This window comes from Bos grunniens, chromosome 3 (assembly GCF_055505025.1).
Source record: "Bos grunniens cultivar Pamir isolate PY7600 chromosome 3, Bosgru_T2T1.0, whole genome shotgun sequence".
In the NCBI taxonomy this organism is placed as follows: Eukaryota; Metazoa; Chordata; class Mammalia; order Artiodactyla; family Bovidae; genus Bos; species Bos grunniens.
In genome coordinates, this window is record NC_141167.1 from 91,614,935 (window position 1) to 91,633,647 (window position 18,713).

At 38.5% G+C, this 18,713-nt stretch overlaps 1 protein-coding gene across 10 annotated transcripts in view; it reads left to right on the forward strand.

Moving 5' to 3' along the window:
- The window catches only part of MAGI3 (membrane associated guanylate kinase, WW and PDZ domain containing 3), a 292,911-nt gene that overhangs the window by 198,325 nt on the left and 75,873 nt on the right, over window positions 1–18,713 (forward strand). For 8 of the 10 annotated variants that reach the window (XM_086391923.1, XM_086391925.1, XM_086391926.1 and 5 more), the window contains 3 exons: window positions 5,731–5,940; window positions 14,365–14,542; window positions 18,004–18,083. In XM_086391923.1, coding sequence (XP_086248049.1) covers window positions 5,862–5,940; window positions 14,365–14,542; window positions 18,004–18,083 — 337 coding nt within the window. In that variant the 5' untranslated portion in view covers window positions 5,731–5,861. The remainder of the gene's footprint in view (window positions 1–5,730; window positions 5,941–14,364; window positions 14,543–18,003; window positions 18,084–18,713) is intronic. The other 2 variants (XM_086391930.1, XM_086391921.1) reach the window with 1 other exon arrangement.

An 18,713-nucleotide genomic window follows, 5' to 3' on the forward strand; every position in this document is an offset into this window, starting at 1 on the left:
TTGTGCTTCATCCAGCATGGCATTTTGCATAAGGTACTCTGCATAAAAAGTTGGCTTAAAGCTCAACATTCAGAAAACTAAGATCATGGCATCCAGTCCCATCACTTCATGGCAGATAGATGGGGAAACAGTGGAAACAGTGGCTGACTTTATTTTTCTGGGCTCGAAAATCACTGCAGATGGTGACTGCAGCCATGAAATTAAAAGAAGCTTACTCCTTGGAAGGAAAGTTATGACCAACCTAGACAGCATAATAAAAAGCAGAGACAGTACTTTGCCAACAAAGGTCCGTCTAATCAAAGCTGTGGTTTTTCCAGTGGTCATGTATGGATGTGAGAGTTGGACTATAAAGAAAGCTGAGCACAGAAGAATTGATGCTTTTGAACTGTGGTGTTGGAGAAGACTCTTGAGAGTCCCTTGGACTGCAAGGAGATTCAGCCAGTCCATTCTGAAGATCAGTGCTGGGTGTTCATTGGAAGAACTGATGTTGAAGCTGAAACTCCAATACTTTGGCCACCTGATGCGAAGAGCTGACTCATTAGAAAAGACCCTGATGCTGAGAAGGATTGAGGGCAGGAGGAGAAGGGGACAACAGAGGGTTAGATGGTTGGATGGCATCACCAACTCAACGGACATGGGTTTGGGTGGACTCTGGGAGTTGGTGATGGACAGGGAGGCCTGGCGTGCTGAGGTTCATGGGGTTGCAAAGAGTCAGACATGACTGAGCGACTGAACTGAACTCTGCATATAAGTTAAATAAGCAGGGTGACAATATACATCCTTGACATACTCCTTTACCAATTTGGAACCAGTCCATTGTTCCATGTCCAGTTCTAAATGTTGCTTCTTGACCTGCATACAGATTTCTCAGGAGGCAGGTCAAGTGGTCTGGTATTCCCATCTATTGACAAGTTTTCCACAGTTTGTTGGGATCCACAGTCAAAGGCTTTAGCATAGTCAATAAAGCAGAAATAGATGTTTTTCTGGAACTCTCTTGCTTTTTCTATGATACAACAATGTTGGCAATTTGATCTGTCGTTCCTCTGCCTTTTCTGAATCCAGCTTGAATATCTGGAAGTTCTTGGCCCACGTACTGCTGAAGCCTCACTTGGAGAATTTTGAGCATTACCTTGCTAGTGTGTGAGATGAGTGCAATTGTGCGGTAGTTTGAGCATTGTTTGGCATTGCCTTTTTTGGGACTGGAATGAAAACTGACCTTTTCCAGTCCTGAGGCCACTGCTGAGTTTTCCAAATTTGCTCTCATATTGAGTGCAGCACTTTCACAGCATCATCTTTTAGTATTTGAAATAGCTCAGCTAGAATTCTATCACCTCCACTAGCTTTGTTCATAGTGATGCTTCCAAAGGCCCACTTGACTTCACACTTCAGGATGTTTGTCTCTAGGTGAGTGATCACACCCTTGTGGTTATCTGGGTCATGAAGATCTTTTTTGTATAGTTCTGTGTATTATTGCCACCTCTTCTTATTATCTTCTGCTTCTTAGGTCCATACCGTTTAGGTCCTTTATTGTGCCCATCTTTGCATGAAATGTTCGCTTTGTATCTCTGATTTTCTTGAAGAGATCTCTAGTCTTTCTCAGTCTATTGTTTTCCTCTATTTCTTTGCATTGATCACTGAGGAAAGCTTTCTTATCTCTCCTTGCTATTCTTTGAAACTCTGCATTCAGATGGGTTTATCTTTCCTTTTCTCCTTTGCCTTTAGCTTCTCTTCTTTTCTCAGCTGTTTATAAGGCTTCCTCAGACAACCATTTTGCCTTTTTGCATTTCTTTTTCTTAGGGATGATCTTGATCACTCCCTCTTGTACAATGTCACAAACCACTGTCCATAGTTCTTCAGGCAGTCTGTCTATCAGATCTTATCCTTTGAATCTATTTGTCACTTCCACTGAATAATAAGGGTTTTGATTTAGGTCATACCTGAATAATCTAGTGGTTTTCCCTGCTTTCTTGTCTGATTTTTGCAATAAGCAGTTCATGATCTGAGCCACAGTCAGCTCCAAGTCTTGTTTTTACTGACTGTATAGAGCTTCTCCATCTTCAGCTGCAAAGAATATAATCAATCTTATTTTAGTATTGACCATCTGGTGATGTCCATGTATAGAGTCTTCTCTTGTGTTGAAAGAGGGTGTTTGCTATGACTAGTGCGTTCTCTTGGCTAAACTCTGTTAGCTTTTGCCCTGCTTCATTTTGTACTCCAAGGGCAAATTTGCCTGTTACTCCAGGTATCTCTTGATTTCCTACTTTTGCATTCCAGTCCCCTGTGATGAAAAGGACATCTTTTTTTGGTATTCTAGAAGGTCTTGTAAGTCTTCATAGAATAGTCATTATAGCATTATTTGAAACAATAAGGAAACGAAAGTGTCTTTTATTAGGGGAATTAATAAAATTTATTTTAATTTGTTTATAAAAATAGACTGTTATAGATGATTAGAATCTACATGTATCTATAGGAATAAGTCTTAGAAATACAGTTGTACAAAAAGAATGTTACAAAAGGATATGGACAGCATACTGTTTAGAAAAAAAGATATGAAATGTTATAAACACTCCATGAAGCTTTTATTAAAACAGTAGTATTTATATGTTATGCTTCCCTTGTGGCTCAGATGATAAAAAGTCCACCCACAATGCAGGAGCCCTGGGTTCTATCCCTGTTTTAGGAAGATCCCCAGGAGGAGGGCGTGGCAACCCACTCCACTATTCTTGCCTGGAGAATCCCATTGACATAGGAACCTGGCAGGCTACAGTCCATGGTGTCACAAAGAGTTGGACACGACTGAACGACTAAGCACATTTATATGTTATATATGCATATACATATGTCCTAGATGTATATAACATGCCAGGAAATGACGTATACCAACATTAGGGTAACTCAGGAGAGAATGGGAAGGACAGACAGGAAATTAGGACTTGAATTATATATATATGAGTGAATATGTATGTCATCAAGGAGGGGGAGAGGGAAGACCTGAAAGGAATCTGGCACCAAGTTAGTATCTGGGTATGTGTAAATAAATTTCTAACTAGTCTAACATTGTTGTCCTTGATTTTATATGGGTTTAAAATATTTAATGGTTGGTCTATCGTAAAAATGAAAACACTTCAGAAAAGAAGAAAGAGAAAAAAGAAAAAACTCCAGAGTAGCTTCAAAAAGATGAAAAGCTTTTTTGTGAATAACTATCGTTGGGGTTCACAAACTTTGTAATTCTATACCTTTCAGTATCTGAAATCTTGTATTTACCAACAACTCAAGAAAAATAGATCTAATTTACTTATAAGCAATGTTAGCTTTCTTTTTTTCATCTAAGCCAATAATTTTTTAAAATAAGGCAACTTCCAGAATTTATTATGAAGTTCTAAATTCTTGTCAGTGTTATGGATATAGCAATCATATCCTGAATTTTTTCATAGTTTTCATTCTAGAAAAAAAGTTAAACCTAGAATTAGATAAGAGTTACTAACAATATATAATACGCAGTAAAATGTGTTTTTAGTATTTCCTGTAAAACTACCATCCTTAGAAAAGTGGGGGGGGGGGAAAGGACTTTCAACTTTCTCATGGTACATCCGGATTCCTTGGTAGTGTGACTGTTGGACATAATGAAGGGAAAAATGGGATCCTAGGGCATCCTATTCCCCAACCAAACCTCCGTTTGAAGCATTTCTGTGCCTTCTGTCCCAGAGAAGTGTGAACTGGCTTTTTCATTGTCCCTTGCTTTACTTATGGGCCAAAAGTTTACAGAGATCCTTAGTCTGTTTTACAATTACTCTTTGCATACATTTGCATGATAGGATTAACTCCATTTCAAACCTAGATTTGGAAGCCAAGTTCAGTTCAGTTCAGTTGCTCAGTCGTGTCCGACTCTTTGCCACCCAATGAATCGCAGCACGCCAGGCCTCCCTGTCCCATCACCAACTCCCGGAGTTCACTGAGACTCATGTCCATCGAGTCAGTGATGCCATCCAGCCATCTCATCCTCTGTTGTCCCCTTCTCCTGCCCCCAATCCCTCCCAGCATCAGAGTCTTTTCCAGTGAGTCAACTCTTCGCATGAGGTGGCCAAAATACTGGAATTTCAGCTTTAGCATCATTCCTTCCAAAGAAGCCAAGGAGTAGTTGAATTGAGAGAGGGAAGATGTGGTTGAAAAGTATTTTTAGTTTGATTTCATTGTTTTGTCTTGAGCATTTTAATGACAATTCACACACAAAGTCAGATTTCCAAAGAAGTTATCTTAATACTTTCCCCCTCAAAGCATGCACGACAAGGTAAACTTTGTAGATTTGCCTCCCGTGGTTCCCTGGTAGCTCAGTTGGTAAAGAATCTGCCTGCAATGCAGGAGACCCTGGTTTGTTCCTGGGTTGGGAATATCTGCTGGAGGAGCGATAGGCTACCCACTCCAGTATTCTTAGACTTCCCTTGTGGCGGGAGACCTGGGATAGGCTACCCAGTCCAGTATTCTTAGGCTTCGCTTGTGGCTCAGCTGGTAAGGAATCTGCGGAATCTGCCTGCAATGCAGGAGACCTGGGTTCGATCCCTGGGTTGGGAAGATCCCTGGAGAAGGGAAAGGCTACCCACTCCAGTACTTTGGCCTGGAGAATTCCGTGGACTGTATAGTCATTGGGTCACAAAGAGTCAGACACGACTGAGCAACTTGCACTTTGCCTCCATGATATGGTGAATAACTTTTTATGCTTTTGCTTCATCTCAGAAAAGTAATCCATTTTATACCCTGTTAATTTACCTTATATGAGTAATCATCTCCTTAGGAGCCAAGGAATTTGGAGTTTTTTTTGTTTTTTGTTTTAATAAAAGAAGAGCATGAATATTTTACTCCCTGTCCTTGTTTATCTTTCTGTTACATCAGCAGAGTGGTTGATATAAGCTCAGAGCTAGCAGGAGCCACAAACTGCTAACATAGCTAGACTCACTGAACGATTTCCATCATGTGTGGCTGCCTATTGGGGACTACATGGTAAACTGAGAAGGTATTCAGTTGTTCTCATTCTATTCTGGAATGTTCATTGTTACTGTAAAAATGACTGATTTTCAAAACAACATATTAAAGTATTTCTTGCTTTCCTGAGAGTAAGCAAATATTGAATTATGCTAATAAAGTTTCTATTTGTTCAATAAGTTTTCAGATAAAACAATATAATTAAAATGCTTAGAAAAAATTTTTAAAATTATGTTTGCATAAGCAGCCTACATTTCAGAACAGGCTGGTAGGTGCTTAGCTTTATCCTTTGCCTGCATATTTCCTTATTTTACTGAAATAACTCATTATGTTACATATCAGAACAAAATTATTTGAGTTAGTTTTCTCCTCCTTTACTCCCACTTTTTATGCCAATTAGTCTTACACGAGAGCATTGATGCATTTAAATTCACAAATTAGGCCCTAATTTAAAACCCATGCAAAGCAAGCCCTGTAGGAATAAATAACCTACATATGTAAAGTCAACTTCCTGGCCTTAGTACAAATAGTCTTAGAGTGTTAGATAAGGTTAGGTAATATATGGTGACGAGCACTTGAGAAATTAGTTCTTTCTGGTCTATCTCCTCCTCTTCCAAGAAAAAGTGCTTTCAGCTCCTTTTGGCCAATGGTGGGTGTTCAGAAACTTCAGTATAACAGGGCAGAGACACAGTAAGCCATATTGTTCTCTCAATTCAACATTCAATGCTTTCAGCTGCTGTTATTTGTCCTCAGGAAACTTCTATGGAACTCCCAAGCCTCCAGCAGAGCCCAGCCCTTTCCAGGCAGATCCAGTTGATCAGGTCCTCTTTGATAATGAATTTGACACAGAGTCCCAGAGAAAACGGACTACATCTGTCAGCAAGATGGAAAGAATGGACAGCTCTCTTCCTGAAGAGGAAGAAGATGAAGACAAGGAAGCTGTTAACGGCAGTGGAAATGCAGGTTTGTAAACAGATGGACAACTTCTGGCTGTTACTCCTGGTTGACTTTAATATGACACTGAATTGGAAGTAGTAAAATTTTTCCCACAGCATAGGAACAGCAAGTGATGGGATTCTAAGTTCTTTTTAAATTTTTGTGTGAAATCGTGTATCTCTGTTGACCATTTTGTAAGCTGAAGTTAGTTGTCCCAAGTGGCGGTTTTGGTAAATCAGTTATAAACTATTAGTACTAATATATGCCATTACCCCGCTGCTTAAAAGATTTGAGATTCATTTCTGATGCTTGAATATGGGAATCTTGTTGACCTAAGTCCTACTTTACAGAATTGGAGCAAAATATAGACGTTTTAAGATCTAGCCTTCAACGAAAACAAAGATTTAGAAATATGCTGTTAAAAGTTATCTGAAAGGTTTTTAGCAATATTTTGAGTTTAAATTCTGAGTCACTCAAAGAAAATTTCCAAATTTGACTGTTACATTTTTCATTAAATGCCAAACCAATATAAATTTAATGACAGAGAATCTTCTGCCTTTGAGTATCCCTAAATAACATAGTGATTCCTTAGAAGATTTTTATACTTCTCATTAATCACAGCAGAACTCATTTCAGTGCTATTTATTGTAATAATTTCATTCAAAACTCTAGAATATAAGCTTCATAAGGATTGAAGTTTTTCTTCTTTTGTTCATTGTTGTACTCCTTAAGCCGTAAACCATGCTTGGCATGTAGTAGAACCTTAAAAAAATATAATGGTGGCTCAGATGGTAAAGAGTCCACTTGCAGTGTCGGAAACGTGGGTTCAATCTTTTGGTCGAGAAGATCCCCTGGAGAAGGAAATGGCAACCCACTCCAGTATTCTTGCCTGGAGATTTCCATGGGCAGAGGAGCCTGGCAGGCTACAGCAAAGAGTCAGATACAACTAAGTGAGTTTCACAATCACCAATAAATCAAAGCATTTGATTATAACTCCAAATTTGCAGAATCTATTACCATATCATTTTCCCCAAGCATTCTGATTTTTTCCTTTATCAGTTATTAAAATTTACTATTATCTGTCCTTGTATTACATTCATTGCTGTGTCCCCCTTCAGAGGGCGAGTTCTATTTTATGGTCGTATCATCTTACATTGTTATGTCACATATATGCTCAATGAATTACAGCAATATATTTTGCTGAAAGCAGGTCTAAAAAGGTTTAGGTGAATTTACATCTAAGTCTTTAGGGGTTGTTAAGGAAAATCATCATATCCTAGAGTCTTATGATGTTGATGTCAACTTTGCTCTCCCACAAATTTACATCTGTTGACGTTTTTCAATGTTTAAGACATGGAATTAGAAACCATGACTCTGTCCCCAAATGGGAGTTATATGTTCTTAATTTGAAGGAAAAGAAAATGCCTTTTTTTTTTTTGAACTTCCTAATGCAAAGCCTCTCTGTGAGCCCTGCAGTTCCCTTAGAGGTACACCTATCTGTGAGTTCCGTAGTTTATGCTTGTCATGTAAGACGGTTGTTAGACTAGAGGTTGCAGCCTCTTTGATATTAATATTTAAAGGAAATGTATCCAAGAGGGTGTGGGAGGAAGTTTGTATTCCATCTCTTGTGTGTAGGTACCATAAGACTCTTCCACATATATTTCTTTATAACAGAAACTATTCAGACTATTTTAAGGAAAAGTAAATACAAGACATGGCTGAAAGCCCTTGGTCTTTTCTGAGTAAGTACTAACCACAGTTGTTAACTTTATTTAAACTTGCTTTTTGTATTGCTTTGGGGGACTGGAATTCCTGTCTTGAAAGATCAGAAAATTGTTGGGGATGGAAGCAGTAGATGGAGGTTTATTTTTATATACAAGTATGTATATTATTTTATATCTTGTTGAGAATTAACACAAGAATGCTACTATACCCCAATAGGATGACATATGTTATATAATAATGATAAAATTTTTTCAAAGAGTTAGTGTTATATGAAACAACATTTTCAAATTATTGGCTGTTAAGTGAACTTCTTTATGCAGTCTTTTGAAATTGTATTCAGAAAAGTATTATTGCTCATATAGTTGTTTCCACTTTTCTCTAGTATATACATCCCAAGAATGTAATTCCCTCCCAGATTGATTTATACATGGGGTACCTTTTAATTTCTGTCACTTTCTCTACATAGAGAATAAATCATATGTTTTATTGAAATTATTCATTCAACAAATATCTGTTGAGCATCTGGTAGACTACTAAGTGCTAGGCTTTGTTCCAAAAGCTGGAAATAAAGCAGTGAGCAAAACAGACAAAATCCCCTGGCTTCATGAACCTTACCTTCTGGTGGGAGAGGCAGAATTATCCAACATAAATGAATAACATGTAGTTAAGTTAGATAGTGCTAAAGAGAAAAAGCCAAGGAGGGGAAGGATAAAAAGTAGCGATGGTCAAAGTTGCAGTTTTAGATAGAGTATCAGAGAAGACATCACCAAGAAGGGGATGTTGAAAGAAGTGTGAGAGTGAGCTCAAAATATCCTGAGGAAGAACATTCCAGCCAGAGGGAATTAATTATACTGTACAAATGCCCTGAGGTGGGAGCATCCCTGGATTATTCAGACAAGAGCAAGGAAACTAACGTGGTTGGATACAATGTAGACAATACATTATATGTGGTTGGGGCAGACAGAGTGCTGAAAGAGAATAGACTATAATAGTAACAATGAGGTCGGTTGTTGACCTAAATAATGGTGGCTGTGGGAGTGGTGGAAATGTGTATCATATAGGATCTTATAGGTCACTGGAAGAATTTTGCTTTTTATTCTGAGATGAGAAACCATCATGGTATTAAGTAGAAGAGTACCATGATAAAACAGGTTTTAACTTAACAGGCTCATTCTGGCTGCTGTGTGGAGAAAAGGGAGTAGGAAGGCATGGGTATATACAAGGGTATTAGTTAGCAGGATATTACAGTAACTTAAGTGAAAAATGACGACTTATACTCAACTTACACTCAGGGTTTCCCTGGTAGCTCTGCTGGTAAAAGAATCTGCCTGCAATGCAGGAGATCTGGGTTTGATCCCTGGGTTGGAAAGATCCCCTGGAGAAGGGAACAGCTACCCACTCCAGTATTCTGGCTCAGAGAATTCCATGGACTATACAGTTAATCGGGTTGCAAAGAGTCAGACACGACTGAGTGACTTTCAGTATACTCAATGAAAGCATGAGAGGTAAGAAGGGAATTGCTGCTGCTGCTGCTAAGTCACCTCAGTCGTGTTCCACTCTGTGCGACCCCGTAGACAGCAGCCTGCCAGGCTCCCCCGTCCCTGGGATTCTCCAGGCAAGAATACTGGAGTGGGTTGCCATTTCCTTTTCCAATGCATGAAAGTGAAAAGTGAACATGAAGTCACTGAGTCATGTCCGACTCTTAGTGACCCCATGGACTGCAGCCTACCAGACTCCTCCATCCATGGGATTTTCCAGGCAAGAGTACTGGAGTGGGGTGCCATCACTTTCTCCAAGAAGTGGATTGAGTCAGTAACATTTGCCAACAGACTAGATATCAGGTATGAGAGAGTAGTCAAAGTAATCTCGTAGGGAGAGCAGTGAGTGGTCCTGAAGAGAGATCTTAGTTCCCTGCCCAGGAATTAACCTGGGTAAAAAGCCTCTTGATGAAAGTGAAAGAGGAGAGTGAAAAAGTTGGCTTAAAGCTCAACATTCAGAAAACGAAGTTCATGGCATCTGGTCCCATCACTTCATGGGAAACGGATGGGGAAACAGTGGAAACAGTATCAGACTTTATTTTTTGGGGCTCTAAAATCACTGCAGATGGTGACTGCAGCCATGAAATTAAAAGATGCTTACTCCTTGGAAGGAAAGTTATGACCAACCTAGATAGCATATTCAAAAGCAGAGACATTACTTTGCCAACAAAGGTCTGTCTATTCAAGGCTGTGGTTTTTCCAGTGGTCATGTATGGATGTGAGAGTTGGACTGTGAAGAAAGCTGAGCACCAAAGAATTGATGCTTTTGAACTGTGGTGTTGGAGAAGACTCTTGAGAGTCCCTTGGACTGCAAGGAGATCCAACCAGTCCATTCTAAAGGAGATCAGCCCTGGGTGTTCTTTGGAAGAAATGATGCTAAAGCTGAAACTCCAGTACTTTGGCCACTTCATGTGAAGAGTTGACTCATTGGAAAAGACTCTAATGCTGGGAGGGATTGGGGGAAGGAGGAGAAGGAGATGACAGAGGATGAGATGGCTGGATGGCATCACTGACTCGATGGATGTGAGTTTGAGTGAACTCCTGGAGTTGATGATGGACAGGGAGGCCTGGCATGGTTCGATTCATGGGGTCGCAAAGAGTCGGACACGACTGAGCAACTGAACTGAACCTAGATGGAAACTTGGAATCTTCACCACCAGACCACCAGGGGCTAGAGGCTAGAAGCAAAGAGGCCCTTGGCTCTTGCCCCTCTTGGAAAGCAAGAATGTGTCAAGGAGGCAAAAACTGTAAAAACAGGTACAGAGTTTATTATTAGAGACATAGCACAATGTATATGAGAGCACACAGAAAAATAGTTTATTTAACACAGAAATAAATACACATCCAGAGAGAAAGGGTATCAGTATCCTGAGTGAGGAGCCCAGTAAATCAGAAACTAGGCAGAGATACACCCCTTGAGAGGAATGCTGGCGTCCTGGCTGAGGAGGAGCAAAAATGTGATTTACATCACTTTCATAGGGCAGTCCTTCTGGGTCTTTGTTTCTATTTGGCCAATTATCTTGTTTACTTCTTCACACCTGTCTGGTCCATGGACCCTTCCCAGGATGCATTTTTGCTAAGATGGATCCCACCACAGAAGCCTATGGGTGCATGTCTACACTTATTATGGGGTGGTGCCCCCTCCCTTTTCAACCACCAACAAGGCTTCCTTGCATGTGCAGACAGGGAAGTCTTCCTTGACCTCAGGAGTGGTTTTACTCCTCTTGACCAGCACTAGGTGTCTGGCCCAGAGGCCCACTGTCTCCTACCTCAAAAGGCCACTCCAAGGGTTTTAACTTGAGTATTTGAAAGAATGGAGTTGCATGTTTTGAGATGAGAGGTTTTAAGAGGAGTCAGTTTGCATTGGAAATGGGGGCTATGGTTGGGGTATTTAAATTTGAGACGTTCATTAGACTTCCAAACGGAAATGTCTTGTTTAAAATTGAATTTAAAAGTCAGTCTTCTGGTCTGAAAATACATATTTGGATACCATCAGCATATAGCTTGTATAACAGTGACACCGAGTGAGATCACCAAGAGAGGAAGTGTAGAAAGAGAAAAGGTCCAAGGACTGGACCCTGGGAAAGCACTCTAATATACAGATATTAGGGAGACTGAGAAGAGCCAGTGAGATAGAAGGGACACCAGGAGAGTGTCATGTCCTGGATGCCAGGAGAAGAGAATGTTCCAAGAAAGAGTGATCCTCATGTCAGATGCTACTGATAGCTCAAGCTAGATGGGCACTGAGAATTGGTCATTGGGTGTAGCTATGTAGAGATAAGTGGTGACCTTGATAAGAACAGTTTTATTGACAAGAGATCAAAAGCCTTGTTGGAGGAGTTCCGGAGGCAAATGAAGAGTGGAAGTGGAGGTAACAAGGGTAAACTCTTTGAAGGAGTTGTGGTGTAAAAAGGAGAGAGATGGAATGGGGTTGCTGGGAAGCAGGGAAAGAATTGTTTAATTTCTTTTCATAGAATGGAGAAATACCTTGTTTTTATGTGGATGAATATGGTCTACTAGATAAGAAAGATTGGTGGTATATGAGAGAGGGAGAATGAACTGCTGTAGGCAAGAGGGGATGAGGATATCTGCTAGACACACAGAGTTCTTTCATAGTAACAGAAGTTAGAGTAAAATGGGCACAGTTACTATGTAGATATATATGATGGTGGGAATTTGTAGAAGTTCTCTTCCTTTTGTATTTTCTCAGTGAAATAGGAAACAGGGTCACCAAATGAAATTCGGGATAAGGCAGAAGATTTAAGAAGGAAGATATGAAAGTTATCTAGGAGAGACAGAGTGAATGGACTAAAGAAATGTCCTATGGTTGTCATACATCATTAAATGCCCTCTTGAAGTTAGTGATCATGAGTTAAAAGTGAACTAGTTAGTATCACCTGCGTTCAGCTACCTATACTGGTGAAAAGTAGGTGGAGAGTAAGATTTAAATAGAATTATAGTTAAGTCAAGCAATATGATAAAAGTAAGGTAGGGCAAAAGGCCTCAGGAGTTTTTTTTACAAGGGAGCAATTATAATGGTAGATCATTGAATTTAAGTTGGATCTATTTCTGCTTTATTGACTATGCCAAAGCCTTTGACTGTGTGGATCACAATAAACTGTGGAAAATTCTGAAAGACATGGGAATACCAGACCACCTGATCTGCCTTTTGAGAAATTTGTATGCAGGTCAGGAAGCAACAGTTAGAACTGGACATGGAACAACAGACTGGTTCCAAATAGGAAAAGGAGTTCGTCAAGGCTGTATACTGTCACCCTGCTTATTTAACTTCTATGCAGAGTACATCATGAGAAACGCTGGGCTGGAAGAAGCACATGCTGGAATCAAGATTGCTGGGAGAAATACCAATAACCTCAGATATGCAGATGACACCACCCTTATGGCAGAAAGTGAAGAGGAACTCAAAAGCCTCTTGATGAAAGTGAAAGAGGAGAGTGAAAAAGGTGGCTTAAAGCTCAACATTCAGAAAACGAAGATCATGGCATCTGGTCTCATCACTTCATGGGAAATAGATGGGGAAACAGTGGAAACAGTGTCAGACTTTATTTTTCGGGGCTCCAAAATCACTGCAGATGGTGACTGCAGCCATGAAATTAAAAGACGCTTACTCCTTGGAAGGAAAACTGTGACCAACCTAGATAGCATATTCAAAAGCAGAGGCATTACTTTGCCAACAAGGGTTCGTCTAGTCAAGACTATGGTTTTTCCTGTGGTCATGTATGGATGTGAGAGTTGGACTGTGAAGAAGGCTGAGCGCCGAAGAATTGATACTTTTGAACTGTGGTGTTGGAGAAGACTCTTGAGAGTCCCTTGGACTGCAAGGAGATCCAACCAGTCCATTCTGAAGGAGATCAGCCCTGGGATTTCTTTGGAGGGAATGATGCTAAAGCTGAAACTTCAGTACTTGGGCCACCTCATGCAAAGACTTGACTCATTGGAAAAGACTCTGATGCTGGGAGGGATTCGGGGCAGGAGGAGAAGGGGACGACAGAGGATGAGAGGGCTGGATGGCATCACTGACTCAATGGACGTGAGTCTGGGTGAACTCCGGGAGTTGGTGATGGATAGGGAGGCCTGGCATGCTGCGATTCATGGGGTCGCAAAGAGTCGGACACGACTGAGCGACTGAACTGAACTGAACTGAAGTAGGGCAAGGATGGGGCTGAGAAACAGGGAAAGGTAGTAAGTAGTAAGATTAAAGCTTTATAGAACTTGGTTGAATAAAGGATGATTGGAGTGGAAGTACTATAAGGATGACACGTAATTATATCTAGGGCCTCTTCTAAGGATATCTCATTCTGAGGCATTGCCTGCAGTGTGGAATTATTACAGATATATTATCTTTTAAGTTCTAGAAACAATCTTTAAGTATGTTAATTGTGAACTCCGTAGAGAGTAACCAAATTTTAGTATTCTTACCTACATTGTGAACTTTGGGATTCTCAAAGGATTTTAATATCACCAAGAGACAATTAAATTCAACAACAGGAAGTCTATTGAGTTTAATTTTTAAAAGCCAGTATTATTTTAAAGGCCTGTGTTAAATGTGCACAAGGCAGCTTGATACATACAGCAGTTAAGGCTGTGGGCCATTTAAATTCAAATCCTGGCTTTGCTGTTTATTATCTGTGTAACCTAAATGAACTTAACTTTCCTGGGCCTTAGTTTCTTCATCTTGAAATGGCAGTAGTGATAATATATATGCACAGGTTTACTATGAGGATTGTGAGTTAATATATATAAAGCAGTTAAAATAGAGCCTGACCATGAAGTGTAAAGGTGCTGCTATGGCTATTATTGTTAGTGTAATGGTTTTCTTTTTAGTGTTTTTTTAGTTTTGTTATTTTTTTTGTTAGTATAATATTTATTGATACATTTATTTATGTATTATATTGACATAATATTTATATATTTAGTGTATACAGAATTGATTCTAGTGTTGATTTTTTGCTTCTTTCCCAGACTAGCTTCAGAGGTGCTGAACAGAGTTAATGTCAGCAGCAAATGAAAAAAAAATCAGTATATTTGTTTTTTCAACAGTTATAGCAGAATATGGACATAGCAGACAAGGAAATTTGCAGTATATATTTGGGCATTTTGTTAGAAATAGGACTGTTTGAAGAGAGTGTAACTTCTATCTCCTTTTCACACTCTTCTGTTTGAATAGCAGAAAATAGAGAGAGGCATTCTGAGCCGTCTGATTGGATAAAGACCGTCCCAAGTTACAACCAAACAAACAGTTCAATGGACTTTAGAAATTATATGATGCGAGATGAAAATCTGGAACCACTGCCCAAAAACTGGGAGATGGCCTACACTGATACAGGGATGATCTACTTCATTGAGTAAGCGAATGTTTGTGTCTTTTCCCATGTGCCCTGTCACTGCGCGGCTTGCCTTTACATTTTTGTAACCTAATTTTACAAGACTTCCATTTCTTTTTTCTTTCTTTAAAAATATTTTTCATACAAATTACAGTTGATTCTTAATCTATTTCCCTGGATGATATTTCATTTTATTTGATATGGATAAAGAAATAATATGTTTGATGTCTAGTTTTATGAAGATAGAATTAAAAACATTTATCACTAGTAATGAAAAATGCAAGGAATAAAGGGTATTTTGCTTTGCCTTTTGTTTTTGAAACCTTTTGGATGAATTGTCCACCTTAATGAGCATTTCACAAATTATCATTGTTTGGAAGGAGGCCGTGTTTATTATCTCAGCTAAATATTTTCAGACCTAGATTTTGAGGTTGATGTATTCAGGTGATATAGTTAAATAATATAGGAGGAAAATATCACTGATCCTCAGAGCAATTGGTACAATATAAATTCACAAAAAATAAAACTATTGTATGAAAAAGCATTATTAATATAAGTACATTTTTTGGTTTGTAAGATACCATATGTATTTGATCAATCTAAGATTTTATATTTGTACCTGAGAACAAATATTATAAATAATTATGCAAATATATAACATGAAGTATTTTTATGTTGCCATGCAGATATAATTCTCTTTAAAGTTCTTTGCCCAGAGGTAGAATATGAATGTAGTAAGGTAATAGACTATAACAGTTAAATAACAATTAAAATACTGCGGCTGAATTACACTCAAAAAATATGTATGTACTCAGAAAGGAATTAGAGGTGGGAGACTTAAACCAGTTGACTCAATATGTTCCAAATTCCACAGCTTTCCCATACAGTGAGCACTGTACTATACCAAGTGAGATTGTATTGTTTAAAAGATGTATAGTTTATGTACGGTGTTCTTTTTTTTTTTTTTTTTTTTTACCATATGTGGTACTTTATTGATTACATTATACATTTATATAGGCATTAATGACCAGGATTATACAAAAATGGACAAAATCAGGTACGCTTTTCTCTGTGGACAATTTAAGGGTTTTTTTTTTAAGGATAATTTAGATTTTTGACTTTCATATTAACTTTAAAACTAAACCCCCAAATACAATGTAGAGTCACTGAAAGAGGCTAGGATGTCTTTAGAAGCACATTATGAGATAGAATCTGACAGTATTTCATCCTGCAAACAGAGGTAAGTTAGTACTTTCTGGGGGCAGAGGGGAGAATTTATAAAAGAAATGTTTTTGTCAGTAATCATTATTAAAATGTATTAAAGGCCTCAATGTAAGATCTGAAGCAATAGAAGACATAGGGGAAAAGCTCCATGACATTGAATTTGGCAAGGCCTTCTTGGACATGATACCAGAGCACAGGCAACAAAAGCAAAAATAGACACGTGGAACTATTTCAAACTTTTAAACTTCTGTGCAGCAAAGGGAAGCAATCAACAGAGTGAAAAAGCCACCTATGAGATAGAAAATATTTGCATACCATATATCTGATAAAGGGTTAATATCTAGAATATATTGAATATTATGTGCTGCTAGATAAAGCTCTTGTTTGCTGTAGCTAATGTGATTGGTCTGTGTTACTGCTGCTGTTAAATCATGAATTTGCAAAAAGAGACTATTAATATAGGTCTATAGTCTTTAGCTATTTTGTTTTGCGTATAATAGACCCCATGAGTGTTTCTTTACTTTGGGGAATAATGAGTAAAGTCCTAGCAGGTCACCTCCATCTACTGATTTAGCAATACAAAGATTGGGTCTTTGGAACCAAAGTTAAGCTTTTCTCAAGTAGCCATTTTGAAATGGGTTTAGCTAGATATGTCCATGATTTTTTTTTTCCTCTAACAATCTACATGCTCATAGGCAACTTTAGAATCCTGATCATTTTCATTTTGCTTAAACTGATTTTACTGGTTTAGCTTTGGGGAAGTTGTCTCTTTGACAGAATGGGTAACACAGACAATCTTGATTTCTCTTACTTAGATTATCTATTATTCAGCATACAAAAAAAGTATTCCACTGTCTACCAACTAGTATCTGACCTGGCAATGTGTAGGAAGTGACTGCATAGGTAGCTCTGTAAGTAGCTCAGGAGTTAGGAAAAGCATAGGAGGTGTGATTCATTTCTTGAAACCACTGGCTTCATTTCCTAAAAGTGGTCAACATAGAGATTAGTGAGCTAATCTCTCCTTTGATCACATTGTTGTTCTTCCTCTGCTTTGATGAGCTTTAATTTGTGTTTTATTGCCTTCCTATATATTTTCTTCCAGGATTTTTCTTTCTTTAATATCCTCATATTTCAGATACTTAAACTATAACTCTGTCTACTCAGCAGTATTATAGCTTTGTTTTAGCATTAGTATTTACTGCATGGCGACCTGGGTCTGAAGCTAACTGATTGTGGCCTATAATGAAATGAAACAGACGTCGCTCTTTGAAAGCATCTGTGCCCTACTTCAAAAGGGACGAGGAGGATCTTTTTGTTCTTTTTTTTTTTTCCTGTTAAATATGTGGTCCAGACTGTTGAGAGGGCTTCCCTGATAGCTCAGTTGGTAAAGAATCCGCCTACAATACAAGAGACCCGGTTCAATTCCTGGGTTGGGAAGATCCGCTGGAGAAGGGACAGATTACCCGCTCCTGTATTCTTGGGCTTCCCTGGTGGCTCAGCTGGTAAAGAATCCCCCTGCTATGTGGGAGACCTGGGTTTGATCCCTGGGTTGGGAAGATCCCCTGGAGAAGGGAAAGGCTACCCGACTCCAGTATTCTGGCCTGGAGAATTCCACGGACTGTGTAGTTCATGGGGTCACAAAGAGTCGGACATGACTCAGCGACTTTCACTTTCACTGTTGAAAATTTAGTTTTGTAGAGTTGAGTTTTACGATACCCGTGATTTTTACTTGCATGTTACAGAAACAGATACTTTAAAACTTTTTACATTATTTCACCTTTTTATTTTTAGTGAGTCCTGGTGAAGGAAGAGGCTCTATCTGATTGTTCATCTCTTTATTCCCAATCCCCACACATCACAGGCACCTAAGAAATAGTGTTTTTTGGAAAGAGGAAGGAATTCAGCCGGCAAGAAAGCAGGCCTTTCAAGGGCAGCTTTTTAGCACAGTATGGGGCCATGTGCCCACCCTTTGAAACATTTTTGATTGCTTAGATAAACATCTGTTATTATGCACTTAGCATTTTATCCCTTCTTTAGAGCCTTCATTCTCAGTTAGTGCCTCTAGCATCACCTTTCCTTTATGACTTTTGAAGTAATTGTCTGAGAACAAGACTATTGAATCAGAAGTATACAGATGAAGCCTAGAGGAGATAAGTGTTCAAACATCATATACCTTTTATTCACTTTTTATCTTTGCTTTTGAAATACTTTTCTCCCTCTTTACTTTACTGTTTCTAATTGAAATCTTTGTTCTACAGCCACAATACCAAGACAACCACCTGGTTGGATCCTCGTCTTTGTAAGAAAGCCAAAGCCCCTGAAGACTGTGAAGATGGAGGTAGAGATTTAGAAACCTTTTATGCCATATTATTCTCTTTATCCCTTCTTGCTCCTCCTGCTTAGATAATGAATTTTCCAAAACCCTAAACAAACCACAATGTGCATATGCCAGTAAGCAGTGGGGAGATATCAATCATTCTCAGCTGATTCTAGTCATTTTGTTATTGCATCTATTTTTATAAGTCTTTGATTTTTGAGAAATATACAATTAAATCCTTTAAAGAAAATCTTGATTAAAAATAAATTTGCCATTTTTTAGACATTTGTTTTTAAAACAAACTTTAAAAATTCTAAATAAAATTTTTAGTAAGTTAGGTACATTCTGAATCACAGAGTAACCTCATAATGCCTGGTACTCCCTCAAAAATATATTTAATGAAGTATCACTAAGATAGATATGCCAGTATCTATAATCCTTAGCCATTTAGAGCAGCAATAGAAACTCAATGAGAGTTTCTAATATACCCTCCACCCCGCACACAAGAAAAATTATTTCTCTGAGAATCTTTATAATAATAATGCTTATATCTTATATATATATATGAGATATAAGATATATAATAATATCATATATAAGATATAATATATATCTTATATATAATCATGCTTGTATCTTATATATTATAGG